The 27,912-nt window shown below is 45.1% G+C and overlaps 1 protein-coding gene across 1 annotated transcript; it reads right to left on the bottom strand.

Moving 5' to 3' along the window:
• Positions 1-1,277: 1,277 nt before the first annotated feature.
• Positions 1,278-27,394, bottom strand: SLC6A14 (solute carrier family 6 member 14). The gene is made up of 14 exons (XM_031944507.1): positions 27,203-27,394; positions 26,303-26,468; positions 21,981-22,112; positions 20,089-20,250; positions 19,062-19,200; positions 16,850-16,982; positions 14,318-14,458; positions 12,538-12,766; positions 9,091-9,216; positions 7,156-7,274; positions 6,332-6,431; positions 5,931-6,040; positions 2,697-2,864; positions 1,278-1,730 (listed from the first exon to the last, which is right to left on the bottom strand). The coding sequence occupies exons 1-14, from the start codon at positions 27,242-27,244 to the stop codon at positions 1,584-1,586; spliced, it is 1,914 nt and encodes a 637-aa protein (XP_031800367.1). The 5' UTR covers positions 27,245-27,394; the 3' UTR covers positions 1,278-1,583.
• Between the last annotated feature and the right edge of the window lie 518 nt (positions 27,395-27,912).

Consider the following 27,912-nt stretch of genomic DNA (forward strand, 5'->3'; position numbering starts at 1 on the left):
GATATTTAATTAATGAATTAATTAGTTTGATATTTAATTAACAAAATCAATTGACTTAACATATAACTCAATGAAGTTGGTTACGTTAGACATTAGTTAAATATTTAATCCATTAAAATTAATTTATTAATTGATATTTAATTGCCCCACACTTTTCCATCCCTCCCTCTTCTATATCCCAGGGATATCTCAAAACACCAGACCCTTCCCTGGATCAGCATTTATCAGTTGTGTAGTGCTTAGTAGGATGATCTTTAAATTTGAATTGTACATTATTTCAGGCTTCAAGATGTTGTGACTAGGTTGGATAAACGCTGCATTAGAAGTGACTTAGTAGCCATCTTACAAAGGGCTCGTGTCAGCTCATCTAAGGAGTTAGAAACCTCATACACGCCTGTTTTGTCCCATCTCTTACTTTTTCATCACTTTTGACAGGGTGTAATGGTTAGGTCAAGAGATCAGGACTTCATAACAATAGCAACACTGAGTCATAAGACTGCATTCCCGATGGCCGGTTTAGAGGGCCTATGGTTAATAGATCATCAATCTGTAAGGTATATTGAGTCGTAACCTATTTGGGTCAGGACAAAATGAGTGCAGATTAACCTGTCCGAAGTACATGATTATTTAAAGAGCACTGACCACTAGGTTTGACTACAGGAAATGGAGAATAGATTTCCTACGCATAAAGCTTTGTAAGAAAACCAGTTAGGTTACCATTTTCCCCCATGTACCCACCACAACCAAAAATAAATATTTCATATACACATGTGTGCGCACATGCATATGTGTACCTATGTGTGTGTCTAGATACGTGTGTGTCTATGTGTGTCACACCACACCTTGAATGGGAAGATGACATTAGAGGAGAACATAGTGGGAACAAGTGGGGAACATAGAAATCAGAGATTCTGGATTCTCTTGGTCCATCATCTGCTAGATGAAGAATCCTCTTTCCTTTTTTATCCCTTATAAAAATGTAGCCCCGTTACCAATTTTGTGATGATCATCTAAGAAATAGCCAATGCTTGAAAGTATTATTTTAAACTTACATTTTATATCCCCAATTTCCGTCATCTCATTTAGTTTCATCCCTAGACGTACATAATTTCTGAGAGAAACTTGTTTCTACGTGCCTTTATTATCCTAGTTTATTTTCTCATTTTATTCAAAATCATACACTGTACTAAGAAAATATAAACACGTGATTCAAAAACATTGCAATAGAAAAGACAATCTTTTGCCAGCTAAAGAACTGAATCAAAAATAAACTTCAATTATTAGAAAAGCATTACAAGAATAATTTATTACAAAAAAAATCATTGTGCAATGTAGACAGGTGTGTGCATGAAGTGAGACAGATGTGGAGAAATAAACTGATGGAAATTCAGCTAGATGCTAAATCTGCAGATTCATTCCATTATGTTCAACTCCTGCTTACATGGCAAGAAAATGTCATAACTAAATTATACATGTGGTATATACATCTTTTTACTCGATGAGCATATAAATAAATACTATGGCTTTTCGCTTTCTCTCCATTCTAAAAAAATATCGCCTTCGATCTACATTCCAAGTGGATCTTATTCTGGTTTTGTATTGCCACTGACAGTCGGTATTTCGTGGTCAGGCTCTTTTTGGGGGTCTATCATACCGCTGTATCTCTCACCACGATGCCGCTCTAAGTAGGGACCCCAGTTGGAAGCCGGTCTGCAGCAACTTTTAAGACGCTAGAAGGTGAAAAACAAAAGTTTGGCGTGAGAACGTTAAGTGTCGCGGGATCTAACGGGGAGACGAGATTTTCATTTTTAAGAAAGCTTTTAAGTTGATCGTTGCTAAACAAAGACGAGAACGGAATGTACAGATTCACAAATGGTTAAGCAGAAATCTTATTTTCTGCATGAAAATTGATTATCCTTATTATTGATAATGCCTATTCCACTGAGAATGAAATTATATTTTAATTTAATTACTGTTAATGAAATTATGTTAACTGAAGGAGAAAATCTGATTATGTAAATTATTTCATAAACCAGAATAATGTTCCAGTGCCTGGCGCCAAGGGACGATGAGGAAAAGAATGTTATGGAACTAACCACTCTTCATCTCACACATCCCCCTCAGATTCCCACTGACCTCTCTGGTCCAGGCCCAACCCTAGAGGTCAGGACCTGGACGATGGTATTTCTAGGGGATCTGCTCACATCTAGAGTGATCACGGGAAGTTCGGTCTAACCAAGCATAGTCTCTTTACATTTTTGCAAGGGGACAAAGAGAACAAGATGGTTCCAATCATAGTATAGTGAGTGGAAAGATGGAAGTTTGTTTTCATCTCCCATAGGACACAAGCAGTTGACCTGTACATGGGGAGTGTCCCTGGACATGCGGGCATAAGGCTGTTCTCCTTCTGCTAATTTTAGTACTTTTCCTCGGAGACTACCCCCGTTTAACCATCTAAAACTTGTCCATACATAGCTTTTTGCACATTGGCCCTCCCATTAGATCGTGAGTTTCTTGAGGGCAATGATTGTCTTTTTCCTTGCCTTGTATCCCCAGTGCTCAGCAGAGTGCCAAACCCTTAAGCACTTAATAAGCGTTTGTTGACTGACTGGGGGATGACTGAGATTATTTTATTATCGCCACCTTATAAACGAAGGCTTGCCCCCCCCCCCTCCCTACCCGATCCTGGAACTCACCTGGAGGAAGCTGCCTTTGGCTTTCACTATTTTCACTATTGCTATAATAGGGATCCAAATGATGCAGAAAATAATCATGCACCAGCCTAGAGCAAGTGCCCAAGTAGGGTATGGGATTTTGGCATACTCCGGTTCCTGAAATGTCACGAGGGACCAGATGAAAATGGTCTGTTAGGATGAAATTGAGGAAATCAAAAGTTAAACGTCCACTTGGGCCTTTAAAAATACAATTCAATAAAATTCAATAAAAAAAACACCCCAGCCATTTAAATGTAAAAGAAGTCTAGGAAATTAGTTGGGCATTTTAAGAAGCTGTTGGCGGAACTTTAAAAAAAAATTCCAAGACGGAAGATAAAAATAGTATGTGGCCGAACTAAAGGAATGTTTTTATTATTGATTTCCAAAAATAACCATTTGGACAAGGTCTCCATATCTCTAAGTAGATGGGTATGCTGTATGATTTTCAAGCAATACAATACTGGCCAGTTTAAGTGTTTCAAAGTAAAGTTGGGGGAGCCAGGTGGCACAGTGGATAATGCACCAGGTCTGGAGTCAGGAGGACTAAATTCAAATGTGACTCTGACACGTGACACTTACTAGCTGTGTGACCTTAGACAAGTCCCTTTACCCCAACTGCCTCTCAAAAAAAAAAAAAAAAAGTAAAGTCATTTTCAAAATGGATATTATGGCAATGGGCTGGGGGAAAGGCTTACATGGCATTTTTTTTATTTTGGGGAATTCTGGGACATATAAATCCAAATAATTCCACAGTGACAGAGTAAGATATGGAACACATATGGGGGAAACTCCATTGGCCACTGCTGGAGGCCAAACCTTTTGAAATGGGAGTAGGAAGAAGAAATGAGATTCGGGTATATGTTGCCTTAGAGAAAACGAAGGGCTGAAAAGGAAAACCCCTGATAAGGCTGCGTCCAAAGAGCTTCAAAATGAATGAAGGTTCTTCGAAGTTAAAGGGTAATTCAAACTAGGGATTTCAAAATGTGTCGTGAATGGTGACATCTGAGTTGGATGCTTCTTCACCTCATCTATTTTCCTTTGACAGAATCTATTACGTGGACCCCCACTAAACGTCACATCTCTATCAAGTGAAGTCGAGCTCTACAAGTTTGCTTTTGGAACTCAATGCAACTTTGCCAGTAAAATCATTGAAAGTCTATTCATTTTTTCCATATTCAGGATACCTATCTGGCCATGACACTGGAGCCAGTATTTTCCCAAGCCTCACAAAAGTACTTATTTAATTTTAAATGTAAAGGCTTATATAGTTGGATACAACTAACAAAGGTAGGAATGATCATAAGTTTCCTGCAATATATGCAATCATTTTATTTTCAGGGGCTGGGCCTGTGATTCCATCCACATATGGCACTCCCAGCGTGGAGTACTCTCTCTGCCTATGGAGATCAGCAACTTACGGACAACTTGGAGCCACAGATAATTGCCTGTGTCAGAAGAATAACAAGAATCGACCGAGTCTTCTTTCTTTCAAGGATGGCTCTCACTCTGCCAAGCCAAAGTAGCTGGCAAACAATTATCTATAATCGGCCCTCTTAGCTATTTAATCACGGAACAATTACATTTCCCAATTAATTCAGTTCCACAGTAGATCTCCTTCCCGATGGACATTTGCCCGGTTCGGGACATTTTTCAGAGCTGTAACTGGGTGTCGAGCTTTCCAGGAACCAGACTGTGGCTTCTCGTAAAGCCCGGGTAGCTACAAAAACAGCTCAAATGAAAGGTTTACAGTGTGTCCGTAAAATGCATGTGTTGACAGCAACTGGGCTGGCTTAATGCAGAATGCTGCCAGAGTGATCAAAGGAACCCAAAAGGCTTTTTCAGGGGTTCTTGAATAAATCGGATAATAGCTGCCATGTTTATGGTCCTTTGAGGTGGGCGCAAAGCTTTATAACCATTATCATATTTGATCTTAACAACCACCTTATGGAGGTGAGTTATTTTTAATCCCCCTATTTATGAAGCGGAGGTTCATAAGGGTTAAGCAACTTGGCCGGACTCACGCAACCGGGTCTAGAGATAGAATCTGACCCCAGTCTATGCTGACTCGGAGCCCGGCACTCTTTGCGATAGAACGTCACAGTGCCTCCTGGATTCAAGTCCATTTTCCTTGGGAATGACTCAAACTACTAAAATACAAATTCAGTTCGTAAGAAGACTCAACTGTTCCCATGCTAAATCTCAAATGTTACCTAGATAGAAGCTATACTAGTGGAAAATGAGACTTGCCCTATTTCCATTTTTCTATACCCAAGGAAGGAAATCCCTGCATACCTTCGAGCTAACTAATCCTCCTTATAGCCTAGCAAAGCGGACTGATGTTATGGAGATCTTCTTACAAATGAAGAAATCCGAAGACACACTTTTTCTGCTAGTCGCACAGCAATGAGCACCCACTGTAGGATAGTTTTAGCTCCCTAAAAATCCAACTTCTCCCTCCCGGATTTTCCAGAGAAAGAAACTGAGGGCCAGAAAGGGGAAATGACTTGGCCAAGATAACCTGGTTAGAAGCAGAGGATCCTAGCTTGAAGGGTGAGATGAAATTTTACATCTTTACATTTTGATCACTTAGCTCAATGTCATATAGATAGCACTGAATGTTGTCCATCTCCAAATCTAAGGTTCCTGTGTCCAGCCCAGCTGTCATTCACTCCTTGTCGATACCTGAATTGTTTTTAATATCTTAGGAGTGTATAGTTTGAAAACTCTTTCGATACAAGGACTATGAGTCCATTGTTGCGTGTTCCCACGGAACCTAAACCTAGATGCCCATAGGTGCAAAGTAGTGAGGCCTAATCAATATTAGTTCAATTGGCTGAGTGGCCATGTAGCCCACCTCCCGTGAAGGAAATCGCCAGCTCTTCGGGGGACTACTACATGTATCATATCGGACTCCTCACGAGCAAAGCAATGGAGCAGCTTGTCAGTGCAGTGAATAGAGCACTGGCCTGGGGTCAAGAAAAAGTGAATTCAAATCCAGCCCCAGATACTAACAGCGTGACCCTGGGCATTAAGTTCCTTTATCGTGATTGTTCCCCTCGCCCCCACAAGTAGCTATACATGAAAATAAATGAACGTGTTGTTTCTTATTGCTTTTTATCTGTACCCTGTTGTCTGATTATTTGTAAAGAAATTACTGAAATGTAAAATACATGTATATGTTCTTTGCTCCCATATCTGTTTCAGGCTATTACTTACCATCAAAAGAAGAGGAGTAATGAAAAACCAGCAGGTTCTCCACCACAGCCAGAATATCCACTTCTTTGCTCCAATCATCATTTCTATGTCCTCGATGAATCTGTTCCCACCTAATGGAAAAACCCAACAGAGAATGGGTTGTAGCCAGCAGTCCGGCGCGCCTCCAACAGGAACTCAATCTCTGGTTCTCTTGGCCGGCCTGAATTATTTTAGTCTTTTACAACAGCAGGGATGCACACGTCTCGAAGTATGTCTACTTCATGGAGTGGGCAACTCAATTGACTTCCAAATCACAGTAGTGAAAAGTGATTAAAAAAAAAAAAAGGAAGCCACGGAAATGAAACATCATGGGGATAGCCTTTCCGATAATGCTTTGGGCATCAAGTTCACAGATGGCTTACCATAAATCCATACGATCCCGATGATTTCCAGTATGGCTGCGATCAGAATGCCCCATCCGGCACAGAAATGGTCAATGAGATTAACCCAGTAGATTCCAGCCTAGCCGAGAAAACCACTGATCATTTCGAGATACGCGAGAGCAAACAGAATTGTGTAATACAGTTTTGTAAGGTTCTCAGAAGGCCATGTACTCATTGCATTTAAATAGGTTCTATAGCATTCCATTCCACCCAAGAAATGTGAAAAGGGAAGGTTTTCCAATGAGAGTGCAGGGTGCCTCTGCTAAAGTAGCAAAGCAGCATGGAACCCAACAGGCTACTCTTACTCTTCCCTGAATCTCTCAATAAGAAGAGGGGGCACCCACAGTGGTTCTTTTAGAAATTGCCAGGTAGTTCTTTAAGATATAGCTATTTGGGGATGGTACTGGAGAGAGAAATGACCAAGAAAACCCCAGAGGCACTATAAGCCACTGTATCGTGGAGAGTAGGACCCGACCGAACACCCAAAGTTCTGTGAGAAGAGATCCTGAGTTGGACGGGAACTTGGAGGTCACCAAAACTGAGAGAGAAAGAAATCAGGGCCTAGACAGATCCAATGACTTGCCCAATGTCACAAAGGTTAGCGACAGAAGTGGGATTTGAGCCATGTCCTCAGTATCTTGGCAATTATACCACATCACCATCATCATCCAATAGAGATCGGATACATGCATACGTTTGCTCAAGTCCGATAGCTTATCATAATTCCCGGGCTTGTTTATTTGAACCATTTGTTTCGGAAGAAATGTAAAACATAATTGCTATGAAAAAAGTAAATGTTCTACCTGAGTTACACAGACCAGACCTAGTAAAAACAAAAGCAAGCAGCATCCCAAAGTTATGGGAGCTCTCAATCTCTTCATCACTTGGGGAAATAAATCTTGAATGGTGGTTGTAATTGTTTCTGTAGAGGAAAAACGATAATTTAAATGTCAATTTAGTGATTAGTAAGTTCTAGTTATGGTTGTTGGAGTTCAAATGAAGCGAATCTCCCCCCAGGTAGTTATCGAGCATCTATATGGCTTTGGGGCACAGGGTCAATGAAATCTCTAGGGATGCTTCTTGTTCTTGGGCCCCTTATCCCCTCTTGCAGTCCCTAGGAACTGGCCTTCTTTTCGCCTGTCACTACTCAGAGTTTCTGGCCAGAATTCCCTGTTCTGTAGGCCACTGAAGAAGAGATAGGAAGGTTCTCTCCAATTTCTCCCTTGCCTTCTTATATTCTGCTAAGTAACCACAAAAAGTAGACTAGGGGTACAAAATGAAAACCCTGGGGGGTCGGTTGCCAAAAGATAAAACATCTTAGAATAAAAGTTCCCCCTGCTCTTAAATGGACTGTAAATGGAGCTCGGCGCCTCTTTCTCTTCCCTCCAATTATGTGGTCTTCTTGTCCCGATTAGCCCCTGGAACCTTCCTTCCTTGCCATAGACTGTGTCCACCATACCTTCTGCAGTTAGCCCAGTAGGACCAAACGGAGGCACTTATGGGTGTTGAAAGTGAGTGTTAAAAGGACTGAAGTCAGATTTGTCTCTGTTTCGGAGGAAAACCTTAATCTCTTCAAGGGTCTTCGTTCTGTACAATGGAGGGCCGTCCTAGGTGTTTCCTTATTGATACTGTGACCCCCTCGTGTCATGTTTGGTGTAAAACAGGAGTCCTTTCCTCAATGTGAGCAATTGTCAGTCATAATAATATTTCGTATAACAGTTTGTGTGTATGTGTGTGTGGCCTGCCTCTACTTGGGTATTATATTTATATAACGTTCTTTTAAAAAATCATTCTTTTCTTTTTTGCTGAGGCAATTGGGGTTAAGTGACTTGCCTGGGGTCACACAGCTAGGAAGTGGTAAGGGTCTGAGGCTGGATTTGAACTCAGATCTTCCTGACTTCAGGGCCGGTGCTCTATCCACTCACTGTGCCATCCAGCTGCCTTAAAAATTATTCTTTAACATTATCGTGGTCAGACATTTATTGAGCACTAGCTGCAGTAAAAGCACTGTGACTCACCTTTTGGGAGAAGCAAAGTTTACAAAGACAGTATCTCTGCCCTGTCAGAGCTAACTTCTAAGAAGCTCAGACTTGGAAAAAAGCTGAGAAAATGCATCCCCTTCCTTTCTTTGCAAAGGCGAGGACCACGGATATGTTATGTCACATGTATTGCTAGAATGACTTGACACATGGCTTAGTTTTGTTAAATTGGGTTTTTTCTTCCTTCCTTTCTTTCTTTGTTACAAAAGATGACTGGTGAGGGAAGTAGGGAGGGATATCTTTGCAATGAAAGTAAGTCATATAAAAACAAAAGATCCTAATAGCTTTAAAATCAAACGAATGAATGGGAAAGTCAAAGTACTGAGTGAAGGTGTATGCCAAGAAAGTAAGTCACAAAAACAAAAGATCCTAATAACTTTAAAATCAAATGAATGAATGGGAAAGTTAAAGTACTGAATAAAGATGCATGCTGGGAAGCAATGGAAATCGAAGTAGGACCAGGTGGTTGATTGATGCAAGGTTGCAGAAAACAGACCCGAGAATCTGAGCTTTCTCTTATAGACAACAGAGAGCCATTGAAGGGTTTTGAACAAAGGACGGGATAGGCACAAGAAAAGTTGTGTTTTAAGGAAGACTAGTGTGGAGAAGACAGTCTAAAGGAGACTGTTTTGAAGTAAAAATGGCCTCAACTCTGAGAAATTTTCTTTTGAAATATCACCCCCCCCCCAAATTACTTACCTATTGAAGCAAACTGAGAGTCAAGGCCCAAAGTCAAAAGCATAAAGAAAAATAATATAGACCAAAATGGGGCAACTGGCAGCTGCGCTAGAGCTTCTGGATAGGCAATGAATGCCAAATCAAAACCTAGGAAAAAAATTAGGATAATTCGGGTTATCTCGATTAAAAACAAAATAAAAGCACAAAAACCAAATAAAAAACTTATACACACTTCCTTATTTTTCTAAATATGATACTAGACCATTTGGTTATCATATTCCTCGGCTATATGTATTCTTTATCAACAGTGATATTAAAATTGATTAATTTATTCCATGATATGAAAATGGAAATATTCTGCTTTCCTTGAGCCGTCTTAGATATTTCAATAGTTATCTCTGAAAACACTTTGAAATACTTTAATGTGGTCTCTCATCTCACCTTACAAACATTGACACATTCCAAGGTAATTCCAGGATCAGAAAAAGACCAAGCTGAGGGACCAGCTCCTCACTATTTAACCTTTTCTCTAAATTTTCCCCATGAGTCCCTAGGTCCACAATGTCCCTCTGCACAGCAGGGGACTTCAGCAAAATTGTAAACAAAGGAAAATCTTATAAACTGAATTCCATTTTCACTTTAATGGTGCACTACAGATTCAGAGATAATTTATCTTCACTTCTGATTTGAACTTCAGTTGCCAGGAATCAAGAATAGATTTAGATTTGGAAGGGACCTCAGAGGCCCTGTAGTCTGAACACATTTTACAGATAAAGAGACTGAGTTTTGCTTTCTTTAAGTCCCAACTAAAATCCTTCCTTCTACGTGAAGCCTTCCCCAACTCTTTTTAATTCTGGTGCTTTTTCTCTATTCATTATTTCCTCTTGATTCCATTTACAACTTATTTTACCGATGTTTGTATGTTGTCCCTCAACCTCCAATAGAAAGTAAGCCCTTCAAGAGCAGGGGACTGTTTTTTTCCTCTTCTTGTATCCTGAGTGCTTAGCATACTGCTTAGCACACAGTAGGTGTTTAATCAATGTTAATTGTTGGATCAGTTGAACAGATTTGTTTGGGATCATGCAAATTATAAGCATCAAGCTTCTAAGACTTTTAAGTTCTTTCCACCTTCCACAGCTCTGGAGTCAGGTACTCCAGGATCTAGTCTCAGGTTGCCACCTTGCCAAAGCTCAGGGACTTTGGGCAGTTTGATTTGGATTTAGGAACCATACCATTTTTGGCAAATCACACAATCGCCCTGAAATTTAGCTTCCTCGATTGCAACATTGAAACTAGAATAACAGGTCTTTGTGACACTGTAGTTATTGCTATCATCCTCATTACCATCATCTCTTTCCCTGGACCTCAGTTTCCTAATCTATGAAACAAACTCATTTATTGAAAAGGAATCACAGATTTTACAACAGGAGGGGGCCTTTAAAATCATCAAATCATTGTGAAGTCCCAGAAAATGTGACAGAGCCAGCACTCTTAATTTCAAACTCAGCTCCCTTTGCACTACAAACCACAGCTGCTTTTCTTGTTTAATCAGTTAGTCTCGCTCTCATTTGGGGTTTTGTCTTTTTTTTTTTTTTTTTTTTTTTTGGCAATGATACTGCCATTTTCCTTTTCTAACTCATTTTACAGATGAAGAAACTAAGCCAATCTGGGTGAAGTGACTTGCCCAGAGTCACCCAGCTAATAAGTATCTAAGGCCAGATTCCAACTCGGGTCCTCCTGACTCCAGGGTCATCACCCTATCCGCCACACTACCTAGCTGCCACGGCTGCTAGAGCTTTCTAAGATCCACTCAAACTCTACAGTGGGATAGTCTTAGTTCCTCTCTCCTGTTCTGTCAAATGAGTGAATATTTTAAAGGAACCCTGGAACTGAGCCTGTTCCTAAATCCTTCAACAAGGCAAATAATCGTTCCTGATTAATCTATTTTGTAACCTGGGATTTACGGCTTTCAGAGCATATTCAAAGAAGGCAATTTTAACTTCCAGTCCTATGGCAGGAGGTGTTTTCAAAGCTTAAATAAGACTACAAATGTAGCCCGAGAGCATTTATTGGATTACTCCAACTTGGGTACTTCCTCAACTATTACCTCAGGTATGAGGAATGCTGCAATTCTACTCCCCTTGTCAATATGACTATTCGAGACAGGAGTCTATGAATATGGAATCAGATTTGTTCTACTTCACATCCAGCTTCATGTAGAAGCGTTCTATGGAAGATTGGATTTTAGCTGGATCGTTTGCCAAATTCTGGGCAGACTAATTTTTAATTCCCCTTCCCTCTTATATAAGGCAAGTGATTCAGAATCTTCTGCCTCCTTCTCTTTTGTGTTGCAAATGAGCCTCCAGAGTCACCCTTGGCTTCCATGTCCTACTTGGCAAGAAGAGTGAGTGTTTACTTGCTAAGGCAGCTTGGAGGCTCCTTAGATTTTATTGTTATTGTGACTGTTTTGCATTGTCAAACCTATTGAATAAATGGTGATCGAAACAGGGCTTTTACTTTGGAGCATTTCTGATTTTTTAAGAGTCGACGACAGCTGATGGGGGCAGCTAGGTGGCACAGTGGATAGAGCACCAGCCCTGAAGTCAGGAAGACCTGAGTTCAAATCTAGTCTCAGACACTTAAGACTTCCTAGCTGTGTGACCCTGGGCAAGCCACTTAACCCTAATTGCCTCTATAGAAAAAAAAAGAAAAAAAAAGAGTTGATAGCTGATAGCTTATTGAATGAAGCTATCCGGGCTAGAGATGCTGCAACAGCATACAAACCCATCTCTGTTTTCAGCTTCCTTCCAATTCGGTTTTGATTTTGGCCCTCCGAATAAAAGTCAGCGATCTGATTCTGAAATGTCACCCGATTGGCATCCATTGCCAAATCCAGTCACTTGTCAGTTTCAGTATACTAGTTGCCGTATCTGGCACCTATGGACTCTTGAAGATTATAGGCCTGGAACTTCTGAGAAGTCTCCAGGTTTGGGGGCGCTCTGATTTATTAATCTCAAACTGTATTTTCTCTCACAGCCCGGCCATCCTCCCCTTTGGCCACCTTAGCCCCAGAGTCCTTGGGTACCAAGGAATGGATTGACATAGTCTGTAGGTCCTGCTGGAGTTCCTCATAGACCGTTTCTACTTTTTCATCCTATGCAATGCATTTGGCTCATGAGGTGTCATTTTCTCCCATGGCCATCCACTTTCTCACGTTCAACCCGAGTACTGCTGATCGTATACCTCTCGGTTGGGCTCCCGATGCCTGATGCAGCCTGTTGTCAGGACCATACCCAAAGCCTGATACGAGCTGCCAAAGCTTATGCTCTAAAGACAGAAGCCTCGAGAGCCCAGAATCACCCCGAGCGCTCGATATCTGAAGCAAATCTATGTTTCCCAAAGCTACACAGGGAATTCATGGAATAAACACCAGATTACCTGTAGTTGTGAAAACAGATGATTTCCTACCTGATTTTACAACCTGAGAGACCTCTTTTCCAGATATGTGAGCCATATGTCCCAATATGGAAAAAATAGCAAACCCAGCAAATATACTGGTTAAGCAATTTGTCAGACAAACCACAATGGCATCAGAGTAGCAGTTGTTATTAAACTTATTGTAGGAGGAGAGAGCAACCAAGCCTCCCCAGGCCACAGAGAGGGAGTAGAATATCTGGGTAGCAGCATCTTTCCAGACCTATGAGGAAAAGAAATTGAATGAAAGGGGACCCATAAGAATGGCTCTTTTCATGCAGTAGATCCATCATAAAGGTACCTGGGGTCTTCACACTGGCCAGCACCCCCTGCCCCTCCCTGGGCAGCAGCCTATCAGCCAGACTTCCAACCCCTTCTCGCTCCATTAACACATTTGACCTTTCACATGTTCCAGACCCTCAGGGTCGTAGAAATAATTCAGAAATTAGGCCATGTTAATGTGTGTTAATAGTTAATGTGGTTGGTATCGCCTCCCAGGTAAGATGTTTGCATTTTAATAATGCCTTTCGGGAGGAAATAACAACTTTGCTTCTTAATGGAAAGGTAGGAATTTCAGACCAACCCTACTCCAACCTTATCCTTAAGGTTGGCCTTTGGGATCGAATTCTGCCCCTAACAAAAACCGGTATCACAAATATCAACAACGGGGGAAGGGGGATGTTTGAGGGCTGACGCCTGCGAGGGAGAGCATCGCAATTTAATTCCACAAATATTTATTCATCTCATTTGAGCTTGTCATTTCCTCCCTCCCCCGACTGATAATAACTATTTCTATTTATTTCTAATTTCCAGGGTATGAATGGAATTAGCATCCCCCAGAATACAGCCTGCTATTTCTTTTCATCCTGTCATGATTTTTAGCTAAGGCCTTACGAGAAGGAAAAAATGAAGGAAAGAATGTATCTTCCTCGTCCTTGCCTGCCCGTGTTGGGAAGATGGAATTAGACAAGAAAAAGGAAGCAGGTAGGGGAAGCTGGAGACCAGGAAGAAAGGGGTTCCTGACACACACACTATACACTGGGCTCTTGTGCAATCCGGCCTTTGATGCTATCTCTCCATTCCTGGTATAGGCCCCGGTGATAAAAATAGCCCCTACCCTCACAAGGTCATTACGAGCAAAAACTAAGATGATGGATATAAAATACTTTGTAAACAAAACTCTAGCTTTTTGGTGAGCTATGTTTAGTTATTTTTACAGTTTGTTGACCCTGGCAAGTCACTTAACCCCAATAGCCTCAGCAAAACAAACAAACAAACAAATAAATGAATGAATAAAAATTAAAAAAAAAACTTTTTTTAAAGTTTGTTGTTAAAAGTTGGGGAGGGGGATTTCATTCTCACAGAGATCACCATTATGTTGTTCAAGAGAGAAGCGTATGGTTAAAAGAAGCATTCTAGTTTCACAGAAACATTTAGAAACTCACCTAGCTCTTAGTCTACACTAGAGGCGCCACATGACACTATTAAAAGGTGGCTCTCATGGTTCCATGTGGTCTTACTGAGACAATCATAAATGATGCCGGTGGTCCTGATGAGCATGATGATGGCTACCCTTTATATTGGTCTGAAAGGTCATAAATTCAGTTCTTGTCTCTCATGCTTACTCCCTGACTTTAGACAAGTAAGTCTGAGACTTAATTTCCCATGAATCCACTCTCTCTGAATCTGAACCCAGGCTTCTTTGCACTGTGTAAGGTTTACCGGGTCGATCATCTCACCCGATCGGCTTGAAAGCTCGATGGGCTCTTCTTACCTCTGCTTCCTTCAGTTTGGTGAAATTCGACTGCTGCCCGATGTAGTAGGAAATTCCTTTGAAGGCACCCTCGAGTGTTGCGCCTCGCACCAACAGGATGAACAAGACAACATAGGGGAACAAGGCGGTGAAATAGACCACCTGCCAAGAAAAAGAAAGGGATCAGGAATGGTGGTCGTCATCAGCTGTGGTGGCACTGCAGTGGATAGAGCGCCAGACTCAGAAAGATCAGAGTTCCAATTTGACCTCAGATACTACCTAACTGTGTGACCCCGGACAAGTCACTTCATTGTACTTGCTGACTCAGTTTCTTCAACTGTTAACTCACCTGGAGAAAGAGATGAAAAACTACCCCAGGATCTCTGCCAAGAAAACCCCAAATGGGGACACAGAGAATAATCAAAAACTATCAAATAACAACCACAACAAAGCTCTGGGATTGCACTTAAAGGAAAATGGCTACCCAGGACAAAGTGAAATCAGTAAGCTCAGAGCAATAGAGAAATCTTCCAAGAGACCCAGAGATCCTATCGTTTTCTGTTTTGACTAATTCCCCTTTGGGACTTTTCTCTAAGGAGCCATTTAAAAAACCAACCAAACAAACAAAACCATCTTATGAGAACATTCCCTGAGTTCTGCTGGGAGTTGTAAGCCTGGCAGCCATAATAATCTTACCAAGAGATATCTAAGACTTGTATAAATATGTTCTTCTGGGGAAACTAAATTAAGTCTGCCCTTCCCGGTCGGTATATGCCGTAGAGTGCCATTTATGAAAAACAGCGCGGCATGGAAGCTAGAGTCAGCTTTGGAGCCGGGTTCGAATTGTGCTTCTGAACTATTACTGACCACGTGACCCCAAGTAAGTCATTTCACTTTGTATTGGTCTAGGTAGCTCTTTGAGTTGCAAAGAACTTGCCAACTTGCATCAGTAGAAGGAACTGCTTTCCCTGGAAGCTCCCTATCCCAAATGAAGTCACAGATCTAGTCGCCATCCCTAGCTCTATTTTTAGCACTTAGCTCCCAACGAGAAAATAAAAGTTCTTTGAAATGTATCCTCCTGTTCTCGACGAACAATCCAAAATGCCTATTGGACCCCTACTGCTAATGTGCGTCCAACAGTCAGCAACCCAGTGTGAGACTTGGGTGAACAGGAAGTCACTCTGACTGGGATCTTTTATAAATGTGAGCTCTTCAAATTTCTAATTATTATTATTTTTTTTTTTTGCCGAGGCAATTAGGGTTAAGTGACTTGCCCAGGGTCACACAGCCAGGAAGTGTTAAGTGCCTAAGGCTAGATTTGAACTCAGGTCCTCCTGACTTCAGGGCCGGTGCTCTATGCACTGTAGGCCCATGTGGCCTTTTGTTTAGAACATCCTCCCAGCGATGGCTTCAGCAAGCCCGCTGAAGGGCTCTCCAAATTCGGGTGAGGCAGTATCCGCAGGATGTTGTCAGCATCGGCAGCACAAGGAAATGAGGCACTGCGTTTTCCAAACAGTCAGTGGCAAAGTCAATACCGTGAAGTTGCCCCCGGCTATGTGGGCGCTGCCAAAATGTTTCCCAGAGCATGGAGCAGGCATGTTACCGGGATGGACCTGGGCCTAACTTGCTCTACTCTAGCATGTGAAGTGTAGACAGACCCAAGGTGGAATCCCATTTGCTGCCCCGAATGGTGTGAGCCTCTATGAGGAAGAAGGCCTGTGGTAATCACCTCACTTTAGGAAACCTTAGGTGCCAGTGGTGGAGTTCAAGGAAAATGTAGTGTGATCTCTTAGAGCAAGAGCCTTTTTGCTTTGGTGGGGGAAGGGAGGCTTCAGAGCTGTCATTCTAGAAAGCTTCCCAGTTCGTCTTTCCCAAGGCCTTCCAGAGATGGATTCAGGAATTATGGGACTGATCCCAGAAACAGGCATGGAAGACATTGGGGCAAAGGGATTTCAAGCTGGAGCCTGGGATGCCCTGAGTGAAACAGGGCACTCACAGACCCGGCTTGGACCACTGACTGCCAGTCTTGTCACTAAGCCTGCTGAGGCCCGGGGGAAAGGCCGACTCTGTTATCCCATAGAAGTCTCCTGGCTGTGGGCCAGTGCCCGATTTCTCAGTCCCAAGACTCTAAGACGCTTAATCCCAGGGTCCCGCTTCCCACCGGGCCTGCAGATAAGACAGTCAAAGCCTCACCTTGTGGCAGTTTTACTCTTCATTGCTGAGCAACTTTGTGAACTCAATCATTCAGGGCTGGATTTTCCAGTTAAAGGATTAAAGGTAAACACTTTTTTTTTCTATATTGAAATGACTTGACAGTATATCCAAACGCACATGAAACGAAACTGGCAAAGCAGCCCAGTCAACAGCTGCCGGGACCTTCCCTGCCCACCATTGTCCTGGCTGCGTGGCTTCCCCTCAGCCCCTATTGGGAAGGAAGCTCCTCCCGGATGAGAACTGCTTTGCTTTAGTACTTTCATTCCCAGCATTCATTGCAGAGCTTGCTATTATGGTAAGCCCTTCACAAATGTTTCCTCATTCATTCATTCAGATTACCTTTCCTGAAGATTTGATTCCTTTAAACAGTGCTGCTCCTACTATAAGCCAGGCCAGAAGAAGGCAGAGTGCCAGGTACCACACAATCTCCCCCGTCTCATCCATGTCAGTGGAACGCTGGAGTGCCACTTTGCTGAAAACACAAAAGTCCATTTATGAGCGTGGAGCCCACTTGGGTAGTCTTTTCTCCACAGAAAAGCTTTGGGGAAGTAGCAGATAGAGCACCAGGCCTGGAATCAGGAAAACCCAAGTTCAAATCTGGCTCCGGATGCTGAACTTGCCTGGGTAAGTCACTTAAGCTCTCTCTGGTAGTTTCCTCATCGGTAAAATAGCGCCAGCCTCCCTCCCGGGGTCGTTGGGAGGATCAAATAAAATGGTCATCGGAAAGCCCTTAGCACAATGCCTGGGAACTCGTGAATACAATTGGATATTATTAGCTATTATCCGGATTAATCCATCTGCATCCCAGGAGGATCATGGAAGTCAATAAGTAACCCTTTTTTCCAGTGACAAAAGCCATTCATCGTCTACCAGAACCAAACCCAGCGTTGATCGAACAGAGCTTAGAACCTCAGGAAGGAGAGGTATTGAATAAAATCCTTCAGTTAGCATTGCAGAAACCTACTCAGGACCGTATTCTCTGGAGCAGGGGTATTGTTCGAACTCTGCAATAGTTTCCCAGGTTACAAAAGAAGAAGAGCCCATTTGAATTTTATTTCATGTTTCTGATTTCATCGTATTTTGAGAGTTCACCTGCTCCAGGCAGTTCTAAAGTTTGTACACAAACATGCCCCCCTACTGTGACCCGGCTGCCGGGAACAGGAGGTTTCTCCTTGGCAGGATCGCTTCTGGGGTCTGTTCCTAATCGCCTAACCAGGTGACTCAAGTCAGGGAGAATAGAGCTTTAAGTCTTGGAATTGTAGCACAGACAGGGTGTAAAGTATCCTGGGTGACTGAAAAAAGCCCAATTCAGAGCCACGTTGGAAGTGGCAGAAATGCAGATTTTAGTCTCCTGGCAATCAAAGCAAAGACTGGATCACCTGGGCAAACACCATCACTGGAAGTCAAAGGGTTCTAGATCTTCAAGCTGGAAGGGACTTTGGCCATCATTGCCGAGGAGGAAAATGAAGACCGAGGATGAATGACTTACTTGCCCAAGATCACTGAGGTAGTACCAGAGCAGTTTTGATTCCTAAACCAGCCCATTTTCTACTTCTCCTTGCTCCCCATGACAGCGTTCACACATGGGCCGGGACCACCATTTACCAGGTATATTGTGGAGGGGCTTCACAGACCGTGTAGCACAGAGACTTTCTCGACCTCTCCTGACCTTTCTACCACCCAAACACTCTGTAGCACCTTCTAGCTGGAGAACTAAATAACTCGGTGTGTACGCTGTTAAACACACAACCGACTTTGTAATGGATCCTTGTGGAAAGAACAAAGTGATGAGAATCCAACTTTGCAGATGGCCACTTCCTTAGGGAAGGTAATACTTGGGCTTGGCCAGAGCCACAAGGAACAATCCCGGTGCTTGGACAAGTGCCATTAAAGCAAGGGAAGGGAGGGGGCGGGGAAGCTTAAACTTCAGGATGGGAAGGCCCTGCCTTGGTAAGGAGTTAGAAATCCTAGCTCCTGGGATCCTAGACATCCCAGAAATGCTAGGTCATGGGATCAGGGGACCTTAGATATCAAGGGGACCACTTCTAGAGAAGGGAGGAGGATGGGAAGCAGCCAAGGGGAAATCTCCCTTCGCAGGGCAGGGAGGGGTGAATCCGGTGACCCAACTAGAGCTTCCTAGTTTAATGGATTATTCTCACTCTGTGTTTGGTTCCTTTGTTTATTTTCCTGCAGAAGGAGTGAGACCACATGTTCTCAGCTCAACTAACTTTCAGTGTTGTGGAGGGGCAAAAGCGCGGTCCCCCGCCTGGAAATCTGGCTCCCATGCTGTGTGGGGAGTAAAATCAGCTCCAGTCATCTCAACTCAACAAACACTTATTAGAAGACTTTTGTGTGCTGGACAAAGGCAAGCATGAAAGTAGCCTTTGTCCTTAAAGAGCTTAGTAGTCTAATGGGAATGGAAAGCGGTCTGATTTCATGTCTTTAACTTTTGACAAGAGCAAGATGAGAAGGAGAGGAGACTCTGTTTGGTCTGGGCTCGCTAGCATTGTGCCGGCCACTTGCTCGGCACCAGAATACCCGGGATACTTACTCCCAATACTGCTCGCTGGGAAGCTGCCCTGGCTGCTCCACCTGAGTGCCGTTGATGCAGGTCAGATTGTTGTCAAGTACCCACGAATAGTTCATTTGGACAATGTCCCCCATGTTCGAAATCACGTTACAGTGAGTTACTGAAGAGAAAAAGATACCCATGATCAGCTCTGAGAAAGGGTAGATGGTTTTCTTGAATTCGTGTGTGTGTGTGTGTGTGTGTGTGTGTGTGTGTGTGTGTGTGTTTTTGGGGTTTCGTGTTTCTGACATTTAAAGTATCCTTCCAACTGCTCACTTCTGAGCAGGAAAAAACAGCATCCTCCCAGTGGAATGAAAAGCAGAATTAGCCCCATAAGTCTCCCCCCTCTTACCCTAGAGAGAAGACAAGGGGCAATCATCCCCATATCCCAAGATTCACAGGAGCAAGTCTCGTTAGAATGCTACAAAGCTGAAATTGCAACAACACGATACTTTGCTTCCTTCAACTGAGAATTAGCTACATCTGTTATGAGCAGCACAGCATAAGGGGTGGGGGAGCCTCTGCTTGCAACTGTATTCCCTGAAATGTTCACAAAGTCCTGAGCTCTCTCCGGAATTACTTTGTTTCAGGCAGTGTCCGGCTGAAGGATTTACTCTGGCTCTCCTCTCTTCCTGCTTCTCTCCCTCTTCTTAACCTTATTCCACTCTTTCCCTTTCTCTTCTCCTCTTCTCACTCTGTTCCCCTTCTCCCATCTTCCTTTTGTCTTTCTCCATGGCTGTTAAGGGAGGCCTCCCATTGGTCAGCCTGGGATTCACTCACTCACACCGGCAATACCCAGAGTTAGACACGCCGCTGCCACGGCCCATGTTCTCGCTCACGTCATTTGTCTTACTTGGATTTCACTAACCCTCACCAAAAACCAAACCAAATCAAACTGTTCCCCCTTAATTGACAAGGAAAGAACTTTGGCCTTCAGGTTTCTTCTGAACAACTGCTACGGGACAGTGTAAGTCTTCCCAGCCCAAGCGTGGTCAAGAGGGTACTTTACCTATGGGCGTTCTGCTGCAGTTCTTATCTGCCCAGTGGAAGCATTCGGACCAGGGCAGGACTCTTTGAAATGAAGCAAATAAATAGTAGAGACTGTAGGCAATGATGACGTTGTAATAGATGGTTACGAATATTGAGATCAAGATCATGGTGATTCCCACACCTAGAAGAGAGAGGGAAATTCACAATGAGCACAAAGCAGAGGAAGTAGGGAAAGGGAAATGGTTTATTTGATGAGGAAAGCCATTTCCCTCCGCCGATCCCTGCTGTGATTCAAGCCAGAGAATAAGAGATCTGTTTGAAACAAAGGCTGGGGAGGCAAGTTTAATGGAAGGCTCTTGGCCCAGACCAAAATAACAGTAACAAGAAGCAACGTTTCTGTAATAATGCCCAAGTTTACAGAGCCTTTTCTCAACATTAACAGTCACCCCAGAGAGGTGGGGACTAAAAATAATCTTTTCCCATGGACATATGTTGAGTGTCAAAGGTGAAATAGGGACCCAGGCCTTCCTGACTTGAATCTGGCTCCCAATCCAGGCTAACCATCTTGCATGTTATGCTCTTATTGCTAGTAGAACCAGGATGACATTTTGTTAATGTCAACTTATTCTTATCCTTGGGGGGGAAGGGATTCAAAGATCCCAGATATGCCAGTATCTGATTATCTACTTTCATGGGCAGCCCCTAATGAAAATAAGAGCTGCGGCTCCCATTTATACAGCGTTTTAAGGTTTAGAAAACTTTCTGCCAGAAGGACTTGAAATACATCAGACTCAAAATCACTTAAAATCTACCACGTGTCATTTCAAAAACTACATTTAAAAAAAAATTAGCAAATCAGGAGAAATAGAAATTTGACACTTCCTTAGCTTTGATGCTTCCCCCAAACAAGATGAAAAAGTTCACAATGTCTCTTCCTGTGGCAGTTTTTGTTTTCTTTTTTTTTTTTAATAATAGCTTTTTATTTTCAAAATATATGCAAAGATAATTTTCAACGGTCACCCTTGCCAAACCTTGTGTTCCAAAGTTTCTCCTTCCTTTAGCCCATCCCCTTTCCTTAGAGAGCAAGCAATCCAATATATGGTAAACATGTGCGATTCTTGTATACATATTTTGTGGCAGTTTTTCTAACGTGCACTGAGCTATTGGCTCCTTTAGCTTTCTCAAATGGTATTTTCTATGGAGCACTCCAGTTACCCCAGATACCTTCTGGGAGCCATCCCATAGCCATAGTATATCTGATCTCCTCAGAGGAGGCCACTCTGAGTTGAGTGTGGAGCCAGGAAATGCCCCCGTTGCACAGTGGTGCCCTGTTCTCTTGGGCCCGTCCAATACGTGCCGCACAAGGCCGCCACGTTCTTTTGAATCAGGCCTTGGAAAGGAGATGGGAAGAGATGCTAGTAAAAGTTAAAGGCAGCTTTGTCATTCGTCCTCCAAACAATTAGGTTCTGGACTGCGCCTCAGAGCAATCCGGAGAGAGGAGAAAGGCAACTGACGACTGATATGATATAGTCCCTATGATATATTATCTAGTTGGTTGACCCTGAGCCCTGCCCGAGAAACTCTAGCCTTCAATAAGGTGACCTTAAATTGATAGATCTCTTGATAGTTTTCCAAGGGTGCTTTTGCATGAATTATCTACTTGCAGCCTTGCCACGGCCCTTCCACATTAATGAGGCCAGCTCTAGGCTGGAGGAGATAGGAAGAGGAAGCTAGAGTTTCTGCCCACATGGCCCCGATAGGCTCAGATGTGCCAGGGAGAAGCACGAAGGCCCGTGAAGTCCCATGAGAGCCAGAGTCTGGAAAGCTGTAAGACCGGGGAGTGGAGAGGCTGCAAGAGGGGCGTGAGAGGTCAGGGAGGAGGCTGGCAAAAGAAATAGCTTTAAAACCTACCTTGAAAAAGTGGCAGAACCCTCCAAACCGAAACTGGCCCCAAGCTGGCAAACTGTCCCAGTGAGCACTCCAGAAAGAACAAAGGCAAGCCGGCCAGCGCCAACATGATCGCGTAGGGGATGAGGAAGGCACCTTTCAGAGGGGAAAAGAAAACAAAATCACGTTTGCCTTCTCTCACTAAGGCACTGGGGATGGACTTTTTTTCCAAGCCAAGTTTCCTTTGGAACGAGATGGTCGATTTCTAAAAGAGAAGACAGGTGTTTGTTAAAAGCTTCCTTCCATTAGGGGGGATTGCTAATGCAGAATTGGGATTCTAGTTTGAGTGAGACATCAAGCAGCCAGTCAACATTGCTTCCCATTGCAGGGATTGGTGCCTAGAAATGAGGTTCATCTCAGCAGGAAAAAAAACCGGATCTGTGATGGAAAGAATGATAAAGTTCTTTCCCCCCCCTGGTAGCTAGGATCTTCTTGCTATATGCACAAGAACTTCAGGTCTTTCCCTGATTATTAAAGAAATGATCATGGGCTCGTCTAGATTGCTTAGGGATAGAATCACGTGCCTGTGAATAATCAAAGCATCTTTGCTTCCTCTTTCCTTCTGTTCTTGGTCCGTTAATATGGAGCTTGCAGTCCACCAAAATCTCCAGGTCTTTTTCAGACAAAATCCCAGCCCTGCCCCCAATCTGTACTTGGAAAGTGGATTTGGGAGCTGAGGTTTAAGACTTACATTTATCCCTATTAAGCATCATCTTTTTTTGCCCTAGCAAAAGATGCGATCAAAAAGAAGTCTTAGCTTTCCCTTACCAGACAGTAGGTTGAAGAAAATTGACTGACTTCTCAGCTTAATATTCTTATAAAAACACTGATGGAAGAAATGAAACTAGAGGCAAAGATGAGGCTTTTGTAATATAGACCATTTCTTCACACCCCAACTCTTTCCCCTACTGACCAGAGTGAGGACTCTAACTTTACATGTGTCAAGGAGCTCCAAACTCCAACTTTTCCATCAGGGAACAGGAAAAGCCTGAAGACTCCTTAGATTCACTTTGAAGGTGAGGTCCCCTCAGGATGTCAATCACCTCAGCCTTATTATCTGTCACTGGTTCTGGTGGATGGTAGAGTGGAAAGCAGCACTATGAGTGATCCAAATCATCATACCGGTGTATGATGGGATATCTGCTGTCAATCCGAAGCCACAACATTGGGAGGGGAAAGAAAAGAGCTATTTTGAATTATTATGAAATTTCAGTGCTAAAGGAATCATCCTTCCCATCTTTGAGCCCAAGCAACTGCCTTTTGCCACTTTCTTTAGCCCCAGAATTTGGCACAGCGCCTGGTAGAGACTAGGTGCTCATTAGATGCTTATTCCCTGACTGAATTTCACTGAATTACCCGGAGTAAAGTCAGAGTGAAGATGTGAATCCAGGATTTCTTGCCTCCCCATCCCAGCCCAGTACTCGGTGGACTGTTACCTTCTCATTTCATCGATTCCTTGAGAGGATGCTAGCCAATTGAGGTAGAGTGTTCTAAACCCCATGATGAAGGCAAGTTTGAAAAATTAGCTTAAGGATTTTCTAAGGAAGACGATCTACCGGCTCTAGGTAGTTCTTTAAAAAACAAAAACCCCTCCGAACAACCATGTGAAAAAAAAATGTTCAAAGATTCCACCTTACGCCCATCAGATTGGCAAAGGGAGAGAAAGAAACGCCGAGAGCCAGTGCTGACGTGGCTTTGGGGGGAGCGAGTGGGCTGATAAACTGCTGCTGGAAATCGCTACACAGTAAGAATTACAGAAATGCTTGCCCCGCTAGACCCGGGAGCCTAATGTCCCACCACTGTGATTATATCCTTTGGAAATGATTAACAAGCGATGAAAAGTTGTCTGCACTCAAAATGTTCTGAGCCCCACTATTTGTCAGAGCAGCAAAGCCCTCCCCACATATAACCCTGAAAACAAGCTCCCCGTCCACCGGTTAGGGAACGGCTGAACAATATGTGCCGTGTCGATGTGACGGCGTGTTGTTGTGCTATAATAAAAAGTCAACAGGAAAAAATTAAAGAGATATGAGATCTAAGAAGGGCCAGAGCCTTGAGAAATCAGATCAAAAGAACAGCACACACACGAACCCGATCTGTCTGACTGAACAGTCCCGACGATGGATAATATACCCAGAAAAGCAGTTCAAAAGGAATCACAGGAACAAACGTGAAGATAGAGCCATCTTTTGTTTTGGGGCCCATGTCCTTAGCACCTGGAGGACTCCGGCAGTTCATGAACACCTGCAAACTCGGTCAAATCTCTTTTTATCGGGTCCTGTTTTGTCCTTTATTTCTATTCTGAGGTTAGAATACTTTTACTTAATAGAAAATAGAAAAAAAATCAAAACTAAAATAAAATTGATTTTTTTTTAAGAAAGAGCAAACAACGATTGTTCTTTTCCTCTAACTAGACTAATGGCAAAAATCCTGATCTCTGACTCCTGATGTGATGAGTCCACCTTCCTAAAACACAAAGTACAGGATAAAATGGCTGCTCTGGGCTAGAGAGACCGTTGCGCTCAAACAGTATTCAAAGAACCTCAAGTGCCATCCATAACTTTTCAACCCTAACTAATGTCCTGCTACCGACCTCTGGATGTTTCCCATATTAGAGTCTCAGCTCTTTTTCTTAACTTAAATACCCCCTGTTGCAAGTAACACTGATGGGTGAATTGGCCCCCAAAAAAGATCAATGAAAGAGGAGAGATGTTTGAGAGACTAGGTGATTTCTCCTGTTTCCAGAATCTCAGAGCCAGATAGACTTGGGGGCCAACTAGGCTTGCAAATACCTGATGGAGAAGGTTTTCTGTGGCAGCCCCAACTGTTAGAGTTGACTTTGAATCCACAAAGCCCAGATCTCTTTTCTTTATTCTGGTCAGAAAGAAGAGGAAAGCACCTGTGGCAGGGTGCTAAACTCCCGGCTGCTATTCCCTAGAGATTTAAAACCCCTCTTGCAATTGGTTTCAATTAGCTAGAAGGACTTAAAATTAAGACTACAACTGGGGAGCATGTTGCGGGGCCATCCTGGAAGAAGTTTCTCACTCCGAGGCTCCCGGCCACCCAACCAGAAGGGGTTGGCAGGTTGCCCAGCGTGTGTGTCTCCCCCTCATCCCAAACAGTTGCTCTATGAGCCATTGTAGCCAAACAAAGTCGTGGCTCCTGACTCATCTTCAAGCCAAATCACACACATGACTGAATGAGCTTGAAGCTGCAAGAGGGATTTCTGGGACCAGCACCGGAGCATGGGCTCCTAGCCCAGCCTCTCTCTTCCTCGTCTCAAGGCAAGGATAAACGTTGTCATTCACCCCATTAAAAAGGGGCCACGACAGTGAAAGAGCTCAAGCACAAAATCCTATTGTGGTAAGCAAAAGTCATGACAATGGCCCAGTTTCATTGGGACTGGGTGGGAGTTATGAAATACAAGGGCACGTCACCTCTGCACTTTTATTGGAACCTGTAATTAGCAAGCAAATAAAATAGGGTGTAAGTGAAAAGTTGTTTCGACAGTCCCGAGGCATTGTGCAATGTCTTCTGGTTTCCCTCTGTGTGTTAAATCAGGATTTCCCCCCCTCCCCACAAACACACACACACACACACACACACACACACACACACACACACACACCCCCACCCCTTCTAATCGACTTTGCTTCAACGGCCTACCAGCTATAAATAATGCCATCTTTCAAAAATGAAATACACACCCTGGCCTTGAATGAAGCTTGGGGAAGAGCCTGATTCGGACGCTTCCCATTTGTGCACTCTCAGACACATCCCTTCACCTCTCTGAGCCTCAGTTTCCCACTGTGGCAGAGGAAGGGAAGCCGAGGTCCCTTCCTGCTCCGGGTCATTTAATCCCTGACTTTCTCCCAAGAAACACGGATTCCCCAGTTCAAGTCTCTTTGACTTGCACAGGGATGATCCCGTGGCCTTCTTCCCACAGGCTCCCAGGGACCCAAAGGAGCATTTTCAAAGGCTCCTCCTCCCACCTTTCCCTCTAGGAAAATGTAACTCAAAGCTCCAGTTCAAGCCACTTCCTCAGAGCTAAGTTCTGAGCTGCGGCGGCGGAGCGGCCGGAGGAAGCTTTTCCACGACTCACTGCTCGTCCAGGAAGTGCAGAAGCTTTCCCCAGAAACTTCTCCCACCCCCGGCCCCACCGCGCAGCCAGTTGGCCGGGACTAGGCCATCCAGGGCGCCTGCTTTCCAGGGACTCCCACTTCCCTGCCCCCCCCCCAACTCCATCCCCCTGCGGCCAGATCCTTTACAGGTAAATGGGGAAATACCTCCTCCGTTCTGGTAAGTCAAATAAGGGAATCTCCAGACATTGCCCAGGCCCACGGCGTAGCCAACCATGGAGAGAAGGTAGTCGGATTTCTGGGACCAGTTTCCCCGTTCCTGGTTCTCATCGTTTTCCCCCACGTGGAAGTTCTCCGCCGAAGCCGTCACTTTCTGAGGGACGAGACAAGAGACACCTCGGGTCACCCGGAGCCCCCTGGAAGCCCCGGGCTTCCCTTCCCCAGGCCAGAGAGCGGCGGCCGAAGCCCCGAGGGCCCGGGCCCGCCCGTTCGGGGGCGTCGGAGCCTCTTAGCCAGCGGCCCTGGCCCCGGGCCAGGCTCCCCTCGGCCACCTGAAGGGCCCCTGCGCTTCGGCCCCATCCCCACCCCAGGGAGGAGGAAATGCGGAGCCCCGGGCCGCCCGTCAAAGTCCCCCCAGGGGAAAGGGCCGAGTCAGCCCCCCGGGCTCCCGGAAACCTCGGGCAGGTGGGAGCTTCAAGGGAGCCCCCACCCCGGCCCCGGGATGGGGAGGAGGCAACAAAGCCCTTCTTCCTCCCCTGCCCAGAGGAGGGCGAGCCGAAGGATGGCAGGGACCAGAGAGCGGCCACCTGCCGCGGAAGCCCCCCCCTCCCCGCCGCCCCCCAAGTACGAGGGGAGGATGCGGGGGCTTTCGCGTCCCCTCTCAGGTCTCCCCCTTCGATCCCGAGCGCACGTGAGCCTCGGAAGCCCCCAGGCCTCTGTCCCTATGGGAGGAGGGGCTGGCAGGGAGCGGCGGAGTGCGGAGGGTAAACGAAGGCAGAAGCGGCAGGGAGGGGGGGGACGGAGGGACGGGGAGGGAGGTGCAGAGCCACGAGCTGGCTCGGGCTTGGAGCCCCGGGCGCGCCCCCGGGCCGCTCGTCCAGCCCCTACCTCTTTCCCCCCGCGACGCAAAAAGGAGCGGAACTTGTCCATGCTGTGCTCGCTTCCCGGTGGCGTCTCCCTCTCTGAGCTGTCCTGGCCTCGGAGGCCGCCGGGCTGGGCTGGGCTGGGCTGGGCTGGGCTGGGCAGCGCCTTGGCAGGTGCCGGGTCCCAGTCCCTACCTGGCAGGCTGATGCACCTTCCCCGGGGGAGGGACCATTTATGAAGGCCGAGCTGCCCTCCCGCCCCCAAGTCCTGCCTCCCTCCGCCCCCCTCCCCTCCACCCCCACTCAGGCCCGGGCACCTGCTGTCAATCACGGCCAGGGCACCGACCGGAGCCCGCCTTTGGCCTGGCCCGGGGGACTTCCTGCGCACCGTCGGCCCTTACGTGTCGGGTCGGGACTGGGGGGCGGGACTGGGGGGGACGGGGCGGGCCGGGACTGGGGGGGGGCGGGCCGGGGGGGGGTCTCCTCGGAGCCCCTCTGCGAGCCCGGCCACCGCCACGCCCCTCGTCACCTGCGCTGCCTCCCGGTGCCCTGGGCCGGTGCTGGGCCGCCCCCCCTCCCTCCCGTCTGCCCCCCCCCCGCCCCTCCGCCCCCTCCCCATTAGTTCTGCTCTGGCTGTCCGGAACACCCGGTACTGTCCTGAGCAGACAGCTCTCTAACGCACCGCTCGCCCCCTCCAGTCCCCTGGCCCTGGCGACGGCTTCCAGTCCCCCCTGC

This window comes from Sarcophilus harrisii, chromosome X (assembly GCF_902635505.1).
Source record: "Sarcophilus harrisii chromosome X, mSarHar1.11, whole genome shotgun sequence".
Taxonomy (NCBI): Eukaryota; Metazoa; Chordata; class Mammalia; order Dasyuromorphia; family Dasyuridae; genus Sarcophilus; species Sarcophilus harrisii.

What these genes read in the sequence shown, in the direction of transcription:
- SLC6A14 (XM_031944507.1), bottom strand. Translation starts at nt 27,244, where the DNA reads ATGGACAAGTTCCGCTCCTTTTTGCGTCGCGGGGGGAAAGAG. An exon ending in GACTTACCAGAACGGAGGAG is followed by an intron (nt 22,113 to 26,302) that starts GTATTTCCCCAT and finishes CCCCTCTGAAAG; the next exon opens with GTGCCTTCCTCATCCCCTAC. An exon ending in CTCTCAGGTTGTAAAATCAG is followed by an intron (nt 9,217 to 12,537) that starts GTAGGAAATCAT and finishes TTTTTTTCCTAG; the next exon opens with GTTTTGATTTGGCATTCATT.